The sequence below is a fragment of the Echinops telfairi genome, unplaced genomic scaffold (assembly GCF_000313985.2).
Source record: "Echinops telfairi isolate 266 unplaced genomic scaffold, ASM31398v2 ScPeMD7_2573;HRSCAF=3158, whole genome shotgun sequence".
In the NCBI taxonomy this organism is placed as follows: domain Eukaryota; kingdom Metazoa; phylum Chordata; class Mammalia; order Afrosoricida; family Tenrecidae; genus Echinops; species Echinops telfairi.
Genome location: NW_022106471.1, coordinates 8207663 through 8231314, shown reverse-complemented (window position 1 = coordinate 8231314; position 23652 = coordinate 8207663). Strand labels below are relative to the sequence as shown.

Sequence of the window (23652 nt, the reverse complement as noted above, 5' to 3'; positions counted from 1 at the left end):
AAGCTCAAGAATCTTCAGTATAAGAGATGGGACAAAATATGTATATCAAAAAAATATACATGTATATTGACATTTTAAAAGGAGAAAAGAGAAAATGCCTGAAAAGAGGGGTCTCAATAAAATGCTATGGGAAGTCAGCAAAGAGGCCGATTATCTTTAACTAGAAGCATCATGTAAAGTTGCCTTTTGGCAAAACATTATAGAGGATTAGGTATGAAAAAAATGGGAGGAAATATTCTAGGTTAAAGGAATAGTACAAATAAAGCACAAAGACAAGAAGAAAGAGCGTGGCTAAAAGTAAAGAATATAATAAAGATTTAATAAGTAAAGGTTGAGAATATGGTTAGTGATGGAAGTCAAATATAGTCAATGTAATCACTAACTTACAAAATTAATGCAATGGAATTAAAGGACAAAATTTGGATTTTATTTTATAGAAATCAAAGAACTTTACCACTAGGTTTTATGGGACGTGTCATTTTGGCAAATTTCAATGTCCTCAATGAAAATTACAGAACCGTTTACATTTACCTCTGACCATTTATGGTGGCTTTTATGCATTTAAAAAGACAAAGATATATCCAAGTTCATATTCTTCTAAGCCTTCTAATCTCAAAATTCTCTCTGTAGTAGACATATCTCTATGGGTACATGTCAATTTGGGTATTAATCATAGTAGATCAATCTCATCATGAAAGCATTACTTTAATAATAAATATAAATGTAGTAGAAAATTCAAGTAAACATCAAATGTAAAGACAAAAAATGCAGGAGACCTTGTCATCCTGATCAACTCAAGCAAATACATAGAATGCAATATCTCAAATGTATAATGTAAAATATTATCGTAAATATATAGTATCACATAGTTTCATTTATAAGTTAATACTGTATAATTTGGTTGTTTTTAAACAAGTTGTTTCTTAAAGAAAAAATGAGTTTTGGTTCACATGTCAATTTGACAAGTGTCCACAAAGATAGGTATATAAGAAATGTCCACAAACCTAGTGTTAAATATGTCACCTCCCATGTATATGAAATTCAGGAGAGGTAAATCTATACAGAGAGTGACTGGATTAATGGTTTCTGGGGAGAATAGCAGGGAAGGTTGGGGAAAATGGGAAGCTAATAACAATGAGTAAAATAAAGAATAAAATGTTCCAAAATTGATTGTGGTGATGACTGTACAACTGTTCTTGATATGGTTGAACTATTAATTGTATGATATATGTGTTACATGCCAATAAAACTGTTTAAATATATATTATCTTCTCCCCCTCCTCCCTTTTCTATGTGTCCTCTTTCTGCCTTTGCCTCACCCTAAAGAACAATTGTTGCAGACCTCTTTGAAAATCTAATGAATGCAATCGGCTGCCCAGAAAAAATAAAAACTACTATATATCGCTACAAACTGTTTCATATACAGATGTTATCTTCTAAGGATCTGAAAGGGTAGTTAAGATCAAAATAATTCTCTTCTGAATGGAGAGACTTAAAATGTATTTGTAGTGTTTAGCAAAGATGACAAGATTGAGAATTCAAAAGAAAAAGAGGAAAGGGGATAGAACAAGGCCTAAGGGGATGAAAGATGGCTAAAAGAACAGAGAGCAGTCAGATGACAGCTCCTTCTAAGGCAAAATTAAAGGCCAAAGGTTAGAAAACACTATATTTATACTTATATTCTTGTTATTCTGTTTACCTTAGGTACTTGCTCCAGATCTGTCCTGGATTTATCTATGAAAAAAGTAAAAAGAAAAAAGGGTTTTCAAACTTGCTTTCAATTAACTCCCTGAGATGTAATTTTACAGATTCAGTATTTTAGTATGTCATATATAAAATGGCTGAAGTTTATTCTTCCACAAGAATTTATTGAGCATCAATTATATGTCTAACATTAGGCAAAGCACTGAATATTACGTAGGTTTCAAATAATTTTAATCAGTTGTAGTGAGCAATCACAGCCAATTTTCCCCAATTTTTAAAAAAAAAGTAAACAAAGGGGAAAAAAAGTAGGCACAGAAAGTCTGATACTCTTAAATTCTATGAGATTAAGTTTGGCATGCTATATAAATTTAATATAGTGAATTAAATTCTAAAATATAAATGTTCTATTTTTATTGTTCTAAAATAAAATGTTCATCCAGAATGTCTCATAATCATAAATTGCCTTTTAAAAATACTGTATTACATAAAAACAAACACTTTATTCTTAGACAACTTAGTTTGCTGTCATCTACAACAATCTGCAACAGATGGTTAGGTGCTAACCAATAGGTTGATGGCTTGAATCCACCCAGAAGCACTTCAGAAGAAAGGCCCGGCCATCTACTGGGGAAAAACAAGCCACTGAAAACCCACCCTATAGAGTTGGGTGTCGACTCAACAGCAACTGTTTCTAAAGCTAACCTCTCTGAATTTGGATTCCATTCCTTCCTGACTTTTCTTTGACCTTGCTCCATCAATTACCCCAAATATATCTTCAACCTATTCCTTCTGCTAGCTCTTCCTCTTCTGTATAAAAGCATGCTCAGTTCTAAGGAAGGAAGAAAGGAGGAAAGGAAGGAAGTACAGGAGGACAAAAGGGTTGGAGGGAGAAAGGAAGGGAGGGGGAATTGAAATGGAAAGGAGAAAGCAAGGAAAAGGATTAAAAACCCAGGGCTAGACTAAATTGAGTTAGGAGAGGCACATAGGATGCAAAATTTAAGGCATCACTCACTACTATACTCACTCTCAGGGCTATTCAAGTGCCTCTTTCCTCATATAGTTCTGTCCCTGGGAAAACAATCACGCTTTCAGTCAGTCCCCTTTTGCCAGTACTGTACATTAAATCTTCAAGTGACATCCATACTAGTAGTCTCCATGTCTATGATACTCACTCTTTACTACCCAGCATTGAGTGAAGCGCCTATAACTATCACTTAGCGTAAATGCTCTAAGTGGAACACTCTTGATTTGCCTTTCTCTTTCTCTCTCTCCTCTTCACAGGTACCTCATCCCCTATCTGCCACCTAAATGTGTCATAGCTTCCGAAGGTTCTACCATCATTCCTCTTCTAACTATTCACATCCTCCTTGGGTGATCTCATCTAAATCCTCAGATTCAACTACTATCTCTATGTCCACCATATAGACATCTGCAGCCCACTTCTCTCTTCTGAGCTTCAGGCTGCCCGCTAAATAGTTCCTTCTCTGCTTCTGTAACTAAAGGAGCCTACAAAATTCCTCCTCCATTATGTCTTTCTCTAAACTCGGTGTCCAAGACAGACACCTTGGAGTCACACTTTGAATAATCTTACTCTGTTATCAATCCTAATGGCCACCAAAACTTGTGCCTCAGTTTTCAAAATCTCTCAAAAGTTTAATTTCCTCTATAACCCCAATCTAATTATTATTTGGCCTCATCTTTTCCAGTGGTTATTATTGTAATAGCTATCTCCTAGCCCATAGTATATATTACATCTCACAACTGATCATCCACAATTTCTTTTCACAGTAAGACATATAAATCTGATTATCTTTGCTAAATCTTTTGCAACTCTCTATTGTCTATGAGGGGGGAAAAGGTAAAATTCCTTAGCACAGTGTACAAGGCTCTTCATAGTCTAACCCCTGCCTACTTCTTCAGTCTCATATGCTCCTAGTAGAGGTAACATACTGAACTCTGCAGCTCTTAAACTGTGTTCTCTCTTGATCCTATGGCCTTGTATAATCAGTTCTGGTTTCCTGGAGTGCTTTTTCCCACATAAACCTTTTGATCTAGCTACATGAAGATGCAGTCAACATCAAGAAACCCTCTCAGGCTAAGTTAGGAGTTCTATATAATCTTAGTGCACAAAACTTACCATTGTTAATATACAGTGCTGCAGTTGCTGGTTTATTTTTTAACCTTACCCAGAAGATCATCAATTCCTTGAGGGTAGAGTCTATTTCTTCTTTTTAACAAGTGCCTACCACCCATATATTCAATAGGTATTTGTTGAAAGGGAACACAACAATTAGACTCATAGTTTATTAAAACTTTCTAGAAACAATTACGATCTACCAATATTTTGATAAAAAATGAAAATTAGAGCTAGGGCAGCAAGAGATATTAAAATTAAGATATTTTCATTAATATTTCTGCTACAGTTTATTACCTACAAAAAGCACATAAACATACCATGAGTATGTAAGAGAGTCCTGTCAAAGGTTTCTTTAGGAGGACAAATATTCTTGCATCTCTCATGAATCTTCTCTCGCTAATAAAAAGACAATTAAGTAAGGTAATAAATATTTATGGTAATGAGTATTCAAAGCATAAAAATGTTTCAAAATAGACTATCAGTTATGTCAAATGAGTTCTGATTTTTAACATGGATCATTAGCTTAACTGAAATAAAAATAACAAGTGTAATAAATCAAATACCACTATAGCACCTTAGGAACACATTTATATCCATTTCATTCCATTTTCCACAAAATTTTTGAAGCTCCCTCATTTATAACACTTATACTAATGCCAACTAATTACAGAATCTTCATACATTTAGGATGAAGTGAGAAAATTAGAAAATTACATGTAATTATATACTGAAAGTCTTTAACTTTTGATACTTAAAAGTTTGTTGCTGTTGTTCTTTTGTAATACAGGTGACAGTTTACAGAGCAATTTGGATTCCCATTCAGCAATTCATATACATTTGTTTGGTGAAATTAACTGCAATCCCCATAATGCAACAGTACTCTTCCCACTTCCTCCTAGTGTTTCTATTTCCCCCTGTTCCTCTTTCCTCCCAATTCCAGACTTCGGAGTTTTATCTCTGGGCAGATCTCATTTGGTTGATGTTATAATGAGTGCATGTACCCTCCAGGATGTTACTGTCAAGTTAAAGGACTAGCTATTGTTTAGCTGAAAGTTGAGCACCCGGAGAGAATGTGTTTAAGTGATGGAAGAAAACTTGAAAATCTATATACCTAGGACAGAAATTATTCACTGATATGTTCCCTCTGATTAAAAATATACATACACACACAACAATGAAATCCCATTATACTTTTGGATCACATGACCACTAACGTCATCACGATCTTCTCAAAGACTCCATAGATACATCTAGGAATGTGGCTAAGTACAGTAATGAAAAGAAAAACACAGAGTTCTAGTTCTGTCTGGTAGGGTTCAGTCCTTTTCTTTTAAACATTTTATGAGATAATCTTTTCTTTCTTTCCAAATAAAATATAGTTTCTTTTTTTGCTCTGCTTACACATTAGCATTTTAAGCTCCGTAGAAGCAAGGATGGCAAAACTTTGTCTCATGTATTTGGGACATCTTACCCGGAGAGTCCCGTCTCTGGAAAAGAACACTATACTTGGTAAGCTAGAGGGACATAAATAAGAGGAAGGCCTTTGACAAGATGAACTGACGCAGGGGCTGCAACAACAGACTCGCACCTAAGAACAGTGGTGAGGATGGTGCAGGACCAGGTAGTGATTCATTCGATTGTACATAGGGCTGCTATGAATCAGACCCAACTTGATAGCACCTGCCAACAACAATCATTCGTGTGTATCTGAAATTCAAAGTTAACTGAACAGCCTGTTTTTATTTTTTAATTCCAACAATCCTATGTGTGCTACAAAAAAACTTACACTAGTACAATTCTATGTTTGCATATTTTTTACATATGTAACAATCCCCATAATATACTGTTATTATATGTTTAAACATCTAAAGGGATTCCTACAATAAGGGAAAATCATATGTATTTACCCATATAAATACCAATTCTAGTGCTCTCCATTCTTTTGTGTAGATCCAGATCATAATTTCTGCTATATGAGGAGATACCCAAAAAAAACAGGAATTCCACCCCTACCTCCACTCCATGAAAACTATTTAAATTTTTTTACAAAACAACTTTATCACCTTCAAAGTAGTCTCCATTACACTTAACACACTTGTCAAATCTGCAATTCCATTCTTAGAAACATTTTTCAAACTCATCTGTTTGGATGGCTGACAGTCCCTCCCCTCGTGTTTTTCTTCACCTCTTCTCCACTATCAAATCTCTATCCTTTCAGAATGTCCCTCTTCATTCACAGACACAAAAAGAAGTCACAGGAGCAAATTCAGGTGAGTAAGGTAAATGGGGCAAGAGAGGCACGCTGCTTTTTGCCAGAAACTGGCACACTGAGATGGCTGCATCAGCAGGTGCAGTGTCATGGTGGCAAAACCAGTCTCCCATTTGCCATAAACCAGGCTTTTGTTGCACACTGCTAGGCAATCTTTTCAAAACCTCTACATAGAAAGTCTGACCTGGTGGAATGAACTCCAAATGCACTATGAATAAATATTATTGTCCATTCGGAAAGTTGATGGACATCCAGAACGAGGTTTGTCATCAATTGACAGTTCACCTTTTTTGAAACGAGAAAACCACTCTTAAACATTTGAGTTTTTCCCAGAGCTTTATCCTTATAAACTGTGTTCAACATTTTCAGCGGCATTTTTCCCAAGCAGGAAACAAAACTTCACAGCCGCACACCGTTCTCTTAGGTTGGCCATTAAAAAAAACAAAACCCCAAAACGAGGTTCGAGCGAAACCTTTTTTATGAAAAAATTCTCTCTGACCAGAGAGAGCCTTCCCAGGTGATGCCACTGGATGCTAACTGAGAGCAAGTTGCTGGATGCTTGTCTAGCGGGGAAAAATACGTAGTATAAAAGCTCCACTCAGCACAATTTTGTTTTTGGGGGGATATCATCTTGTATTTACTATCGAGTAGGTGGTCTGCTGTGAATTCTGTAGGCTTTATTATGCCCTGAAATGTCTTTATTTCACCATCATCTTTGAAGGATATTTTTGTTAGGTATAACACTCTAGTTTAGCTTCCCATATTTTGAAGATGTTCCATTATCTTGCTACTTCCGATGAAAATAGGACCATTTTCATGGAAGCAGTCAATTACATACTGCTCCTCTGTACTTATCACTTTTCTCAGACTGCTTTCAAGATTTTTCTTCTTCTCACTGATCTTGAACAACTGAGTTATGATGTTCCCTGGTGTCATTTTCTCCATTTTTTTGGTGTGCGGGTTGGGCTCCATAGATTTATGGCTTATAACATTCCTTAAGTTTCAACATTTTTAAGCCAGTATTTTTCAAATATTTTTAGTTTCCTCTCTTTCTTTAAGTCTCCAATCACATATGCAATGTTACTGGTAGCTGCCATTGAGTCAGTTCAAGATTACAATGACCACGTTCACATTGGAAAGAAGTACTGCCTGGTCCTGCATCATTTTATAACCAATTGCAAATTGGACTTTAGTGATTCATAGTGTTTTCATGGGCTGATATTTAGGGGAAATTCATGAGACCTTTCTTCTTAGTCTATCTTAGTATCAAAGGTCCACTGAAACTTGTGTGACATCATAGAAATACACAAGCCTCCACAGACAGAGAAGTAGTGGCAGCACATGAAGTAGACTGGCCAGAAATTGAAAATGGGTCTCCAAGGAAGGTGAGAATTCTGTCACTGAGCCATCAGCGTCTAGCCCTACATAACACATCATCTGAAATCCTCTTTACATCAGTGATGCTCTTTTCATAACTTTTCTTTTCTGTTTCAATTTTACTTGTTTCTATCACTCTATTTTCAAGTTCAATAACATTTCTTCTGCAATATCTAATCTGCCATTAATCCCACAGAGTGCAATTTGCATCTCAAACACTGTAATTCTTAAATTTCGATGCTTACTTTGTTTTCTACATCTTTTTGAATATATGGAGTAACACCTGTCTTGATATTCTGTTATGGTACTCCTAAAATCTGTACGAGTCTGGGTCAGTTCCACTGACTGATGTTTCTTCTCATTTGGGACCGTATTTTCTTGTGCCTTTGCAATCTTGGTAATCTATGTTTAGAGCCTAAATATTATAAATTTTACCTTGTTAGGTGGTATATATTTTTATATCCTATAAATATTCTTGAGTGCTTTGTGTTTGTGTGTGTGTTTCTAAAACGCAGTCATTCTATTTAGATATCACTTGATCCTTTTAAATCTTGCTTTTAGGTTACGCAAGTCCAGAGCAGTTTTTAGCCCAAGACAGATTATTCCCAGTAATGAGATAAGACTTGCCTGAGTATTCCACCTAATTCCCCATGAATTAAAAGTTTTTTTCAGGGTGCCTGTTGACAATAGGCACCATTCCTGACCTTAAGTGAGCACCAGGCAATGTTCTAATTCTTTCAGATGGTTCTTTTCCTGACCCTCAGTAGTTTACCCCCATGTTGTTGCTGTTAGTTGCCTCTAAGTTGACTGCAACTTAGGAAACCCTTTATTTGCACAGTACAGCTGCTCCATAGGGTTTTCAAGAATGTGGCCTTTCTGTAGCCAATCACTAGGCTTGTCTTCCAATGGAGCTTGGGGTAGATTTGAACTGTCAATTTTGGGGTGAGCAGTCAATTCCAAACCACTTGTAGCAACCCAAGATATGTAATGAGATTTCTCAAAATCTATTTTGCATGTATTTCTGTATTTCAACAGGTTCATCCAGACAGTTAGATCCAATTGTTGAAAACAAAACATCAAAAAACTCTATAGGAATATACACATACAAAGGTAAATAATACTTACAGGATTTGCTTATGCTTTAGACTGTGATCCACAAGGTCAGCAGTTTAGACTCACAAGCCATTCCTTAGAAGAGAGGGGCTTTGTACTCCTATAAACAGTTACAGTCTCAGAAACTCACAGGGACAGTTTTACCCTGTCCTTTAGGGTCACTATGAGCTGGGATTGATTCAATGGCAGTGAGTTCGGTCTTTTTGGTTTGAACATAAATATCAGGTAGTATTAAAAATACGTCAAATCCTGGATCATTTTAATATACATACTCAACCTGTCTCCTAATCATAAAAAAAAACCCATAGCAATCAAGTAAAATAAAATCAACTAAGTTCAAGTTAAGCTTCACACACACACACACAAACCATAAAGGGAGATAATTATAAAATACAAATAAATATCCCTCTACAATTTGATTATTTTTTTAAAGGTTGGAATGGTAACTAGAATTATACTGTCAATAATTAATTATCACAAGTGATTAATAGTCTACCTTAAACTCAGCACTGGTTTTAGCTCTTCCTTAAAAAAAACAGTATTAAAGCAATAGATGGAGATACAATTATGTCTGAAGCTATCAATACTATTTACTGGAGCTAGCATGCTCTCTTTTCTATAATGAATGATATATATATATATGAACTCTGATAATTTTACTTAAACCACCCAATTCCGTTGGCCCAGTTCCCTTGGCCTTTACATTTACTGGCCTAACAGAACCATTTTCTCCTTAGTAGGAATAGTGGACTGTATGGTATCCTCCAAAATGTATACCTAACTAGAACCATAGAATGTGATTTTAGTCCAAATGTGTTTCTTTGCAGCTGTCAATGATTAAGAATAAGTCATAGTGGATTTAAACAACAACAACAAAAAAGACTCACTGCCATCAAGTCAATTCTATAGTGACCCTATTGGGCCAACTAGAACTGCCCTGGTGGGTTTCTGAGAATGTAACTCTTCCTGGGAGTAGAAAGCCTCATCTTTCTCCCTCAGAGTGGCTATGTTTAAGAACTGCTGACCCGGTGGGTTTGTAGCCCAGTGTGTAATCCATGTCTGTCTGAAAGGAAGAGAGGGCTACAGAGAGGGCACAAAGAAGAAGGTTGTGTGATGGTGGAGGTAGAGAGTAGAGTGATGTTATCTACAAGTGAAGGCATGTCAGAGATTGCTGGGAACCTCCAGAAAGTAGGAAGAAGCATGAAACGATTCTTCTCTAGAGTCTTCATCATGAACATAATTTTGACAACACCTTACTTTTAACATCTAGCATCCAGCTCTGAGAAAATGAATTTCTTTGGTTTTGAGCCATTAAGTTAGTAGTATTTTGTTGTGGCAGCCCTTGGAAACTTATACAATATGCAAGGGAGGTTTTTCAGGTTGAACCTTAACATTATTCAGGTAAATAGTTAAGCAAAAATAAAAAAGTATAACCCAGTCAGAAGAATTTATATAAACAGAAAACAACATAAAATTACTCCGAAAAAGTCAAACTGAAAATCTGACTAGTCCTTTGGACCTAACTATAACTAAGCATAAATTAGACCATACCTGGGCAATTTCCTGCTGATACACTGTAAAATGTTCTTTGCTTATCTGTGGGAGGTAGAATGAAGGTATGACTTCGGTGTCCACAAAGTCCAATCCCCATGTTTTTGTGAAGAAGTCAGATTCTCTTTTTGCTAGTCTAGGGTCATTTAATGCTGCTGGAAGATTTACTTTGGAATGATATACAGTCCATCGATGCTGATCTGTAACTAGAGATGGGGCAGCACATAAACTACTTGCATCACCTGCAAAAAGTAAACAAGAAAACTCTTTAAAGTTGGGTCTATTATTTACAAGCACATCCTAAAAAAAAAACTTAGATTCTATTAATATGAATTAACTAAACTCTTTCATAGCATGTTTTACTAAAAATCAATCTGAAAAAATAATTTTCAGCTTCCAGCATCAATTGTCAATAGTAATGGAAACATGTAAAAGGTTAAGATTATGTAAAATCTGAAGACTGTAAGTTGTGGGGTAGAGAGAATGGGGGTGGTGGTCACTATTTTATTTCCTTAATGCATAATTGCTTTATTGTATTTTCCAACATCAAAACTCTGCCATCTTTAATGCATATCTCCTATTTTTTAATGACCCCAATCTTTTCCAGGGTTAGACCCTTTACTACTATATTATGGAAGACACTCCTGGCTCTAATACCCATCGTCTAGTTTACAATTAAGTGACATGAATACTGTTATGACATTAAACATTGAGGCAATATTTAAGCAGCTTTCAATCTGTACTTTCATTTTCAGAGTTTTTTTTAAAAAATCATTTTATTTGGGGTTTTTATAGCTCTTATAACAATCCATACATCAACTGTATCAACACATTTATACATATGTTACCATCATCATTTTCAAAACATTTTCTTTCTACTTGAGCCCTTGGTATCAGCTCCTCTTTTTTACCTCCCTCGCCCACCCTCCCACCCTCCTGAACCCTTAATAAATGATCAACTATAATTATTTTCATATCTTACACTGTCCGTGGTCTCCCTTGACCCATATTTTTTTGTTCATATCTCTGGGGGTGGGGGGGCTATACACTGATCATTGCAATTGGTTCCCCTTTTCTCCCCACACCTTGCCCCTCCCCTCATGGTATCACTACTCACATTATTGTTCCTGCTGGGTTTATCTGTCCTGGATTTTGTGTGTTGAGAACTCTTATCTGTACCAGTGTTCATGTTCCGGTCTAACCAGATGTGTAAGGTAGAATTGGGGTGAAGATAGGGTGTGGGGGGGGGCAAGGGGAGCATTAAAGAACTAGAGCAGCAGTTCTCAACCTGTGGGTCGCGACCCCTTTGGGGGTTGAACAATCCTTTCACAGGGGTCACCCAATTCAGAACAGTAGCAAAATGACAGTTAGGAAGTAGCAACAAAAATAATTGTATGGTTCGGGGGTCACCACAACATGAGGCACTGTATTAAAGGGTCACAGCATTAGGAAGGTTGAGAACCACTAAACTAGAGGAATGTTTCATCGGTGCTATACTGCACCCTGGCTGGCTCCTTGTGACACTTCCTTGTGACCCTTCCGTGAGGTGATGTCCAATTGTCTACAGATGGGCTTTGGGTCTCCTCTCTGACTCCCCTCGTTCGCAGCGATATGATTGATTGTTTTGGGTCTTCTGATGCCTGATACCTGGTCCTGTCGACACCTCATGATCACACAGGCGGTGTGCTTCTTCCCTGTGGGCTTTGCTGCTTCCCTGCTAGCTGGCCACTTGTTTAACTTCAAGCCTTTAAGACCCCAGACACTATATCTTCTTATAACTGGGCACCATCAGCTTTCTTCACCACATCTGCTTATGCACCCATTTTGATTTTAACAATCATGTCGGAATGGTGAGCATCACAGAATGCCAGGCTCTTAGAACAAAGTGTTCTTGCGTTAAGGGAGGACTTGAATAGAGGCCCAATGTCCGTCTGCTAAATATATGTACATAGACCTACATCCCTTTTGCTATATATTAATATATTTATATATTTACCTGTCTATATTTATACCTCTTTAAATGTCGTTTGCCTCCTAGTTCTTTCCTCTATTTCCTTTTACTTTATTTTTTTTCCATTTTATATAAGTAATTTTATTTATGAAATGCACGGAAAAACAGAACTATATTCTAATTTCTCAACTTTTTTCCAGACCTCCAAAGATGGGTAAATTACTTATATCTCTTTAGTTTTAACCTCTTAAAATTTACTCTGGACACCTGACTACTCATTTAAAGATAATACAAATGCTTAATAAAAACAAAGCACTACCTGTGGGTTCCTTGGGACATACATCTGGCAGTGACTGCACGGTTCGAATGTGTTTTGTTGAGTCTACCTCTTTTTTAAAGAAAACATCACTGCTGGTTCCTTGAGGCACTGGTGAAGAACTGTGGCTTGAAGCCATTGCATAAAATCACCACTCAACTGAAAATGAAGAATAAATAAATAATCAAGGCACAATACAAATCAAAATTCATCTGCAAGTATGATGCATACTACATACTTTCTTTCAAGCAAAGCTATTTCAAAGCTCCCAGAGTACATGTACACAATGTGGTATTCACTGTTGTGGATGTGTTTCATATTTAGTTTGCTAAAAAGGTTGTCCTTGTTACAAAAACAAAAAAATATTCTCCACAAACTGAAATATCCTTTACCCAAAGTGTAAGTATATGTCAATGCTGGGTCCGATATATATTAAAGATTCACTAAGTCCTTTTATTCAACAAATACAGAGGAATGAATAAGAGCATTATTTTTCAAGTCTGGCTACCTATGTTCACATTCCAACATCACTTACCTGCAGTATAACCTCAAGGAAATTATTTAAGCAGTGTGACTTTTTCATCTGTAAAATGAAGATAAGTGATCCCATCTCATAAAAATAGTATGAGAATTAGAGGAAATATATGAATGGAAATCTATCTGAGGGAGGCCTAGAAATTGCATTCAGTTATCAAAACAAATGCGCATAAATGGAACACAAATTAACTTGTCTACCTTTTTTAAAAAAATAAGGGCAGAGAGAATTCCTGGGGCAGGACAACGTAATATAGTCTGCCATGTGAGGCAAGACTTAATAAATAAAATAATGCTGACTATTGGATCCTAAGAAACTTCTTTTATTATTGGAGAGCAGATAACCTTGTATTACTGTGCATAGCTATCATACAACAGCCATGAATAAATATTTTTGCATTAAGGAATAAAAGAATTGAAGCAGAAGATTATAGCCAAGAGAGAACTTAGCAATCCCATGGCCTAAGTCCCCCCACACGAGAGATAAGTATAGCATAACTAGGCTCTGAAAGAGACATGTGAGTGAACAAGGAACAAAAAGTTAAGTTCAGAAACCGGTAAATTGAAAGATAGTAGTAGGAATAAGGAGCACCAATATAAGGATAGGGCCCATAACAAAAAGTTTAGATTGGTTCATCTATACAAAATCTCCTCTAGTTTCCTGGAAAGTTAAAAAGTACATTTTCCAGGCTGCCTTGAAGATCAATCTCCTCACTTCCAACATGGAAACACAATATCATTGATTCAGCAGCTCAAAGGGAAAAATGTAATTTTAATGAAGAGATACGGCTTCCTGACCTTAACTAAGCCACTAAATAGCAATACTGACAATAAGCAGCAGGACAACTTGATGAAATGATAAAATGTGAAATAAACACTAACCACAAAGTATGCTTACTGTTAACAGGATCCACCAGGCCTCTAGCAGAAGACCTATTTCGTCCTAAAGAGTTGCTCTGATTCAAAATTGACTTGATGACAATGGATGTTTTATTTATTTTTGTACTACCTTCCAGATTCATCTGTGTTGTGAGATGTTTCATAGATTCATCATTGTTCTTTATTGTAGCATCTTATTTCCATGTGTACATGTACCATAATTTGTTTATCTAGTCATCCATTGTTTCCATCTTTTTGCTATTGTGAGCAATGCTACATTGAACATGGGTGTGTGTATGTATCTATTTGTGCCTCAGGTTTTATTTCTGTAGAGTTTAGGATTTATACCTTGAAGAAGGATTTCTGAATTACATGGAATATGAAGGGACTTCAAAAAGTTGTGGAAAAATGGAATTAAAAGATCATGGAGTTTTTCCATGAATTATTTGAAACCCCCTTGTGCTTCTTTAATTTCTAGCCTAACAGTTCTCAGCCAGGGTAATACTCCATTTTTATCATGTGAACTCCTTTTGCTCATGCAGTGGTTACATAATTCCATGCCAACTGGATAAATAAGCCTAGGGGTGGAGTCTAACCTTTCAATCGGGTCACAGCCTGAGGAGGCCTTCTTGTGGGCATGGACTTCTTATGAGGATTCTGGGAATTTGCTCTTTCTCTCTGGAGGTGAGACACACTCTTTCTGCTTCACCTTCCTGCTGGCAAGATTATATATATATATATAATGAATGTCTCTAGATTTGTTTCTCTAGTCAACTGGCTGTACACAGCTGATGAAGCTTATAGACTTGTGTTAGTCTGCGTAGACTAGAGAAACAAATTCATAGATACTCATATATGTATAAGAAAGAGCTTTATATACAAGAGCAATTAATATTGAGAAAACATCCCACCCCAGATCAAGTCCATAAGTCCGGTATTAGCCCATCTGTCCGATACCAATCTATAAAGTCCTCTTCAGACTCAAGCAACCCATGCAATGATGTCAAATGCAGGAAGATCGCAAGCCAGTGGGTGGAAAGTCTTGTGGATTCAGTGGCAGTGGAAGCATCTCAGCACTGGCAGGGGTCGGAGACCCCTTCGGAGCTCCTTAAGTTCCAGGGCTCTCACGTAGCTCCATGTGTCTTGTCTGCAGGAATGTCTCACAGGGAGTGAGCGTGTGTCCCGCATCCAGTAAACTATTTATCTCCTTAGTGCCTCCAAATGAGGTCATCAAGTTGCGACCTGATTGACAGGCTAAACTCCACTCCCCTTCACTCTTAAGTTTCAAATTAACAAGATTATATAACTACCACAAGACTCATTCTCAAAATGTTTTTAAATATATAAATATTAAATAAAATACACAGCATTGCAATGGACAATTATACTGTTATCAAAATACTTTTAAAAATTATAATGTAGTAATATTTTTGCTTCTTGATTAGGGCAAATGACAGATAGATAGATTAGGGATAAAGGGGGTTGTCTTCACCAAATGTCTATGCTAAATGAAATTATCTGTCCATAACACAATAAAAGGGTCACAAAGAAAACAGGCACACATTAGACACCTATGGGAAAATCCAACCTGGGCCCAATCACAATGCTAGGAACCAGCAACATTACATCACACAAGTGCACCTTAACTCAGTCTCTAAAAAACGGCCAACACCCTCAAACACACACATGCACGCACAAGCACTCGCACAGCCAGTGGGGCTAGGGGGATAAAGAGCAGACTGAAGGCAGACCATGCTCTCTTTCAGATGTGCTCTCTTGCAGGTCCGAAGGAGGGATCTCTCCATGTGCACAGCTTGTTCCAGTACTCTTTTCACACTCTCCTCAAGCGGCCATCTTCAGTCACAAACTCTGAGCAGTCCCCATGTGACCTCCTTGCTCGCTTTCCAGAAATAGCATGCACTTCCTATGGCTGTACTACCCGAAACTTCCCTTTCACTCATAAAAGTTACTTGGATTTACAAAAGTGCTTCTGCCACGTGAATTCTTGCCTTGAAAAGCAAGAAACCGAGGTTAAACCATCCCGGAACTTAACACAAATAAAATTAACTACCTTAATATCAAAACATTAAGAATAAATGATATTTTATGGTGAGCAATTTAATGTGATATGAAAATACCCAAGAATTCTGTCCACGACAAAGTTATCAGCACAGTACTTCTATACTATTGCAGAGAATTTACTACATTTATAATTAAAGGTAATAATTAAAGTTAAAACTCAGATCAGATTCTCAACTTTGGCACTATTAGCATTTTCACAGTCATAAACTAACATGGTTGGGGGGGCTGTCTGTGGGAAACTGAAGCCCTGGAAGAAAGTGCACGTCTTGCTGCCTACACTCGCAACCACAGGGCTTGGCATACCAGCACTAGTGAGGCACACATAGCGCCCCAAATAAACATATTCCAGGGAGGATATTTTTGTCCACATGCACCCCCTATTAAAATATTAAATTTAATATTAAAACATTAAAATTAATGTAAAGCCCTCTCCTACAGGTGTCTGGCTCTTCCTGGCTCCACACATATGCAGTAAAGTTGGCTTATCTATGAGAACACCCACTCCCTAGGTCCTTTAGTCTTTTTTTCCCTTTTTAAAATTTTTATTTATTTATTTAATCATTTTATTAAGGCTCAGACAACTCTTATCACAATCCATACATACATCCATTGTGTCAAGCACATTTATACATTCATTGCCCTCATCATTCTCAAAACATTTGTTCTCCACTTAAGCCCCAAGCATCAGCTCCTCATTTTCCCCCTCCCTCCCTGTTGTCCCCTCCCTCATGAACTTTTGATAATTTATGAATTATCATTTTGTCATATCTTGCACTGTCCAGTGTCTCCCTTCACCCACTTTTCTGTTGTCCATCCCCCAGGGAGGAGTTTATATGTAGATCCTTGTAATCGGTTCCCCCTTTCTACCCCACCTTCCCTCTACCCTCCCGGTATCGCCAGTCTCACCACTGGTCCTGAAGGGATCATCCGCCCTGGATTCCCTGTGTTTCCAGTTCCTATCTGTACCAGTGTACATCTTCTGGTCTAGCCAGATTTATAAGGTAGAATTGGGATCATGATAGTGGGGGGGCGGACGGAGGAAGCATTTAGAAACTAGAGGAAAGTTGTATGGTTTCCTCATTGCTACACTGCACCCTGACTGGCTCATCTCCTCCCCGAGACCCTTCTGTAAGGGGATGTACAGTTGCCTACAGATGGGCTTTGGGTCTCCACCCTGTACTCCCCCATCATTCAAAATGATATGAATTTTTGTTCTGATGATACCTGATCCCTTTGTTTTCTCCTTCAGATTGTTCATCCAGCCTATCTTAGACAGACCTGCAGAGATAATAACATGCACAAAAACAAGGCAGAGCAAAACCAAGTAACAAAACAAAACAAGTCAATGACAAAAAACCAAAACACAAGAAAGAAATGCTTGTAGTTAGTTCAAGGACTGTTTGTTGGTCTTTAGGAGTGTTTTCCAGTCGAGTCTGTTGGGGTGCCAAGCCCAGGTCCCAAAGTCTATTTTTGGTATTCCCTGGGGACTTCGTTGCTGTTCCCCTTGCTGTTCTGATCCACACTTTTAGTATTTTGCCTCCACGTGTATCAGATTGGGCAGAATTCCTACACTGTGTCTCCAGTGTTGTCCCGTGTAGGGCTATTGGTCTGTGAGGGATGTTGTGTCTTATAGTGGGGCTAGCCATGTGGTCTTAGTGGGGCCGGTCATGTGATCCCCTTATTCTTAAGGAGCAATTCACACCTTTTGTCTCTTACATTACCTGGAAACGTCCTATGAAGTGTTTCCCTAGAGAGCTCCAGATAGTCAAGATTAACGCACTGCCCAACTGATTGCATTAACAAGGGCCTCATTACTATAAAAACCCTATTGTTGAAAAACTCTACTCTTTTCCCTCTTCTCCGGAGAATGGAGTCTAGTCCCCTGCACTCCACTATCTTCTTTATTTTCTTCCATAATTATGCCATCCCAGTTCCAGTGTGGAGCTGGACCCCACAGCTGCCCCACTACATGCCATTAGTACCCTCTCCCCTAGTTCTGCCAATCAAACATCTTCAAATATATTTGAGGGGGAGTATTACCCTGAACGAAAACCATTAGGTTAGAAATTAAAGAAGCACAAGGGGGCTTCAAATAATTCATGGAAAAACTCCATGATCTTTTAATTCCATTTTTTCCACAAACTTTTTGAAGTCCCTTCATATTCCATATAATTCAGAAATCCTACTTCAAGTTATAAATCCTATATTCTACAGAAATAAAACCTGAGTCACAAATAGATACAAACCCACACCCATGTTCAATGTAGCATTGTTCATAATAGCAAAAAGATGGAAACAATGGATGACTAGACAAATTATGGCACATATACATACTGAAATAAGATGCTACAATAAACAATGATGAATCCATGAAACATCTCACAACACAGATGAATCTGGAAGGTAGTACAAAAATAAATAAAACTAATCCATTGTCATCAAGTCTATTCTGAATCAGAGCAACTATTTAGGATGAAGTAGGTCTGCTGCTAGAGCCCTGATGGCATAGTGGTTGTGCAGTTCAAAACCACCAGTTGCTCTACCACTTGTTCCAAGTGAAAAAGATTTCTACAAGGGAGAAGGCTTTCTACTCCTATAGAGTTCAAATCTTGGAAACCCACAAGAAGAGTTCTACCCTGAGACGTAAGGAAGCAATTCATCTAAAGGACTAACAGATCAAATGAGCACAACCTCTACTAGTCTGAGGGCAGAAGAACTAGATGGTACCCGACTACCACCACTCACCGAGCTGACTGGAATCACAAAGGAGGGTTTCCAGATGGAACAAGAGAAAAATATAGATTAAAAATTCACATGCACAAAATACACCTGATTTGTTGGTCTGACCTTGAGACGAAGAAAACCAGATGAACGGAAACAGGGAACCTAGGGTGGACAGGGGTGGAGTGTTGACACATTACAGAGATTGCAATCAATGTCACAAAACAATTTGTGGGTAAACTGCTAAATAGGAAACTATTTGGTTCTATAAACTTTCACCTAAAATACATTAAAATGTTCAAAAACAAAGATTTTCCCCCTATCCAAATTCACAGACTAGCTAAATTCTACCCACAAAGGTTACAAACCAGTACTCTAAACCTACCTTCCAGCTGACAGGAAAAAGAAGAGGACCAAATCCATAGTCCAGTCCTCTGCTACTAAGTCAATTCAGACTCAGAGCAACCCGACTCAGGGTTTTTGAGACTCTAAATCTTCATAGGAGTAGCTAGCCTATCTTTCTCCCTTGGAGCAGCTGATAGGTTTGAACTGCAAAACTTGTATCTAGCAGTTCAAGGTTTACCTGTTAATGCCATCAGGTACTTCAAGGGCTCCTGAGGATAAGCTTACTCACACTCACTCTCTCGCTCTTCATCAAATATGACTCATAATGGCCATACAGGATAGAGCATTCCCTCTGGGTTTCCAAAGTTGTAAAACTTTACAGGAGCAGAAAGCCTCACCTTTCTGCCAAGAGGATAAGACAGTGAGTTCTAAATCATAACATGGAAACCAATCAGGCAAATTAAGAATATGAGATAGTCTACAAAAAATTGACCAAGGTCAGTAACATAAACCAAAAAAAAAAATAGTGGAAATTATTCTAGAGTAAAACTAATTAAATAGGTTACAATAAATTAAATAGATTTAAAAAATCAGTTAAGCACTTATAAGAGGAGTAAGAGGAAAACTCAACTCTGCACTTTCTTTTTGCACTTGTGCTTCCATTATTTGTATTCTTTCGTTCAAAGGTTTACTGCAAAAATCCTTGGAAGTTAATTGTCCATTTTGTGAAAGTTGGTTTATTTAACACTAAATAATACAATTTTTAAACTCACTGACCACTCATGTAAACTATATCATATCAAAAGAATTAACTAAGTGCTAACTCACTTATGTGAAATATAAACATCTGACATGGACATATGGGCTTATTGAAGATGCTGGTAAGTATTAATCCTTATAAAAAAATCAGGAAAGATTAATTTCTTCTTTTAGATGAAAAACTATTCCTTAATACAAGTGGTAAATTCTCTTTAACTGCACAAGAGAAATAAACATACATTCTTCTCTATGTACAGTTCACATTTCAAACTTATAAAATACAGCCATATGGAATTTTAGCATACTGTAATATTCCTGTGTTGATCTTCATCCAGAATTTAAATTTTTTTAAAATAAAGACCTCATGTTCGACAAACACCCTCTTTTTGGTCTCTCCTCTCCCTATACTGCATACTCCTCTCCAATCTACTTTCCAGGAAGCATTGTTCAAAAAATGGGTCTCAGGGAGGAGACAAGCCAGTCAGGGGGCGATGTAGCAACGATGAAAAATACAACTTTTCTCTAGTTCCTAAATGTTTCCTCCCCGCTCCCACTATCATAATATGAATTCTACCCTGCAAGTCTGGCTAGACCAGAGGATGTACACTGGTACTGATAGGAACTGGAAATACAGGGAATCCAGGGCAGATGATCCCTACAGGACCAGTGGTGTGAGTGGCGATACTGGGAGGGTGGAGGGAAACTGGGTTGGAGGGAGGGAACCAATTACAAGGAACTGTATGTGACCTCCTCCCTGGGGGACGGACAACAGAAAAGTGGGTGAAGGGAGACGTCGGACAGGGCAAGATATGACAAAATAATAATTTATAAATTATCGAGGGCTCATGGGGCAGGGTGGAGCGGGGAGGGAGGGGAAAAATGAGGACCTAATGCCAGGGGCTTAAGTGGAAAGGAAATGTTTTGAGAATGATGAGGGCAATGTATGTATTGTACAGATGTACAGATGCGTTTTGCACAATTGATGTATGTATGGATTGTGATGGGAGTTGTATAAGCCCCTAATAAAATGATTAAAAATAAAATTTAAAAAAAAAGTTTTTTTGGCATACACTTCACATGTCACACAATTTAACCATTCAATCATAATAAGATTTGTGCAATCAAAAAAAAAAAAAGATTTGTGCAATCATCACCACGATTCCAGAACATTTTCTTCTTATACTCTGCTTCCCCTCAAGGTTCTCTTTCATTCCCCTGAGTAATTACTAATCTATTGTCTCTATAGATTTACCTATCCTGGATTACATATACAGAAAAATCATACAAAATACAAACAGGACACAGACAAAATGAAAAACAAAAAACTAACAACAATGACTAGACAAAACAAAAAAAACACATTTAAAAAAACAGGAACTATTAAAAGCAGAAACAATTTTAAAATAGGTCAGAAGGGGATCAAATGCTCAAGTTTTAGCCTAACTACATCTGTCATAATCAATTTTACAATGCTCTCTGAGAGCAAGGCTATTCAAATCCCTGGACTATATTCAGAGGAGAGGGATTCACAGGAGGCCTAATCCATGTGGGAATCCTACAATAGATTTAGGGCTTCCATTGTCATAAAATGGGAAACTCTTCTTTCCCTATGTGCAATGCAGTGAATTATTTAATATGGCTCTTCTAGCCATACAATTTGTTGCTCCCTCCAAACAAACTTTACCTTATAGGTCTAGGTAAGAAGGTGATAGAAGATACTGATAGGATTAACTGTGAGTGATTGTTGACTGGGTTAATTTTGACTGCCATCTATTTATAGACATCTAACTACAGGCATGTACATATGTAAATATATTTATATCTAACGATAGGGAAATCGATCTATGTATATATATATTTATATGTTAAGTATCAAGGTAGCAGATGGACATTGGGCCTCTACTCAAGTCCTCCCTCAATGCAAGAACACATTGTTCTACTAAACTGGCATTCCGTGATGCTCACCTTCCCAACACGATCACTGAAGACAAAATGGGTGCACAGCAAATGTGGTGAAGAAAGCTGATGGTGCCCAGCTATGAAAAGATAAAGTATCCGGGGTCTTAAAGGCTTGAAAATAAATAAGCGGACATCTAGCTGAGAACCAACAAAGTCCACATGGAAGAAGCAACCAGCCTGTGTGATCATGAGGTGTCGATGGGAATCAGGTATCAGGCATCAAAGACCCAGAACAAAAAATCATTATCAATGTGAACGAAGGGGAGTGCAGAGTGGCAACCCAAAGTCCATCTGTAGACAATTGGACATCCCCTTACAGAAGGGTCACAAGGTAGAGATGAGCCAGTCATGGTGCAGTATAGCACTGATGAAACATAAAACTTTCCTCTAGTTCTTTATCATGATCCCAATTCTACCTTACAAATCCAGCTAGACCAGAGGATGTACATGGGTACAGATAAGAGCTCACAACACAGGGAAACTTGGACAGATAAACCCCTCAGGATCAATAATGAGAGTAGTGATACCAGAGGGGGTGGGGAAGGTAGGGGGAGAAAGGGAGAACTGATCACAATGACCTACATATATCCCCTGCCTGGGGGACAGACAACAGAAAAGTGGGTGAGGGGAGACATCAGTCAGTGTAAGACATGAAAAAATAATAATTTATAAATTATCAAGGGTTTGTGAGGGAGGAAGGGAAAAATGAGGAGCTGAAACCAAGGGCTCAAGCTAAAAGAAAATGTTTTGAAAATGATGATGGCAACAAATATACAAATGTGCTTGACACAATGAATTTATGTATGGATTGTGTTAAGAGCTGTATGAGCCCCCAATAAAATGATTTAAACAAAAAATCAACCATCTCAGAAGCAAAGAGGGGTATCTTACTACCTGTGGGAAACGAACACTGAGGGAAATACGACAAGGACTGTATGTGTTCCCTTACTTTTAACAAAGGAAATCTGTAAAGCTGGTATTCCATGGTAGGAAAGCCTCCACTTTGGTAAGTTAGAGGTAAAGTCCAAGTACATTATCCTGCTGTAAATATTTTTCCACAGATTCTCCCCTAACAGCTATGCTGTCTTAAAGTGAGGACATGGTTGACTTTATCTCCCTAAAGAAGCAGATATCTTTTGTTCTCTCTTCCCACCATGTCATCCAACCCCCCTCATACCTTCCCTCTATACAGGTATTAGGTTTCCACACCTGTGGCTCAGGGACCTTAATGTATATACTATCTACCTTGTGACTCATGTTACTACTGAATATGCATGTCTTAAGGCTACCTATAAATGTCCCAAGATAGTAAAGGCTCTCTCTCACTTCTCCCAGTTCCACGTGGTCCATCAAGAGGAGCTGAGGTGAGCATGCTACCATAAAATGTGTCTGACTCCTTTATTTCACTCTCTCTCCTATCTTTCTTATCCTCTAAGATGTTACTATAATCTTTTATATATGATCGATGTACATTTGCGCCTACTGGTCCTTCGGTTGTTGGAGGCTGGTTTCCTCTGACAACTACCATCAATAGAGAAGAGCCAGGAATGGAGCATATCCTTTGGACCTTGGGGTACCTGAGTAACAGAACCAGAAGCCAGAGCATGAGGTGGAGAAGTGGGCTTTCCAGCCCATAGAGCAAGTAAAGCTGTGTGTGTTTAGACAGGAGGCTCGTTATAGAATGAGGTGCCTCTGGACACTCAATTGGGAGAGCGGGAGCTTAGTGCCTTGGGGTTGAGGCTTGCAGTAAAGTTGTATGCCCTTTTGGTATTTATTAGCAGCCCTAAAAAAAGCTTTACAATATTGCACAAGCAGGACTGAGGTCAGACCAAGAGGCTGAGGGTGAGAAAGAGGACTGCTTGTGGACATGGTCGAAACTATCCTGACTGAACAACTGTCTCCTGCACATTTCTCACCTGAATTGTAAACCCATAATTTTGAACAGCATCTGTGAA

General features: G+C 37.8%; 1 protein-coding gene across 2 annotated transcripts in view; it reads right to left on the bottom strand.

The window, feature by feature from the left end:
- VPS54 (VPS54 subunit of GARP complex) overlaps positions 1 to 12574 on the bottom strand; it is a 74831-nt gene extending 62257 nt beyond the window's left edge. For both annotated transcript variants that reach the window (XR_006680439.1, XM_004710185.3), the window contains exons 1-4: positions 12422 to 12574; positions 10152 to 10393; positions 4159 to 4237; positions 1700 to 1734 (exon numbers count right to left, since the gene is read on the bottom strand). Coding sequence is in view for 1 of the 2 variants with exons in the window: in XM_004710185.3 (XP_004710242.1) it covers positions 1700 to 1734; positions 4159 to 4237; positions 10152 to 10393; positions 12422 to 12557 (492 nt within the window). In the remaining variant the exon portion in view is untranslated. The remainder of the gene's footprint in view (positions 1 to 1699; positions 1735 to 4158; positions 4238 to 10151; positions 10394 to 12421) is intronic.
- Between the last annotated feature and the right edge of the window lie 11078 nt (positions 12575 to 23652).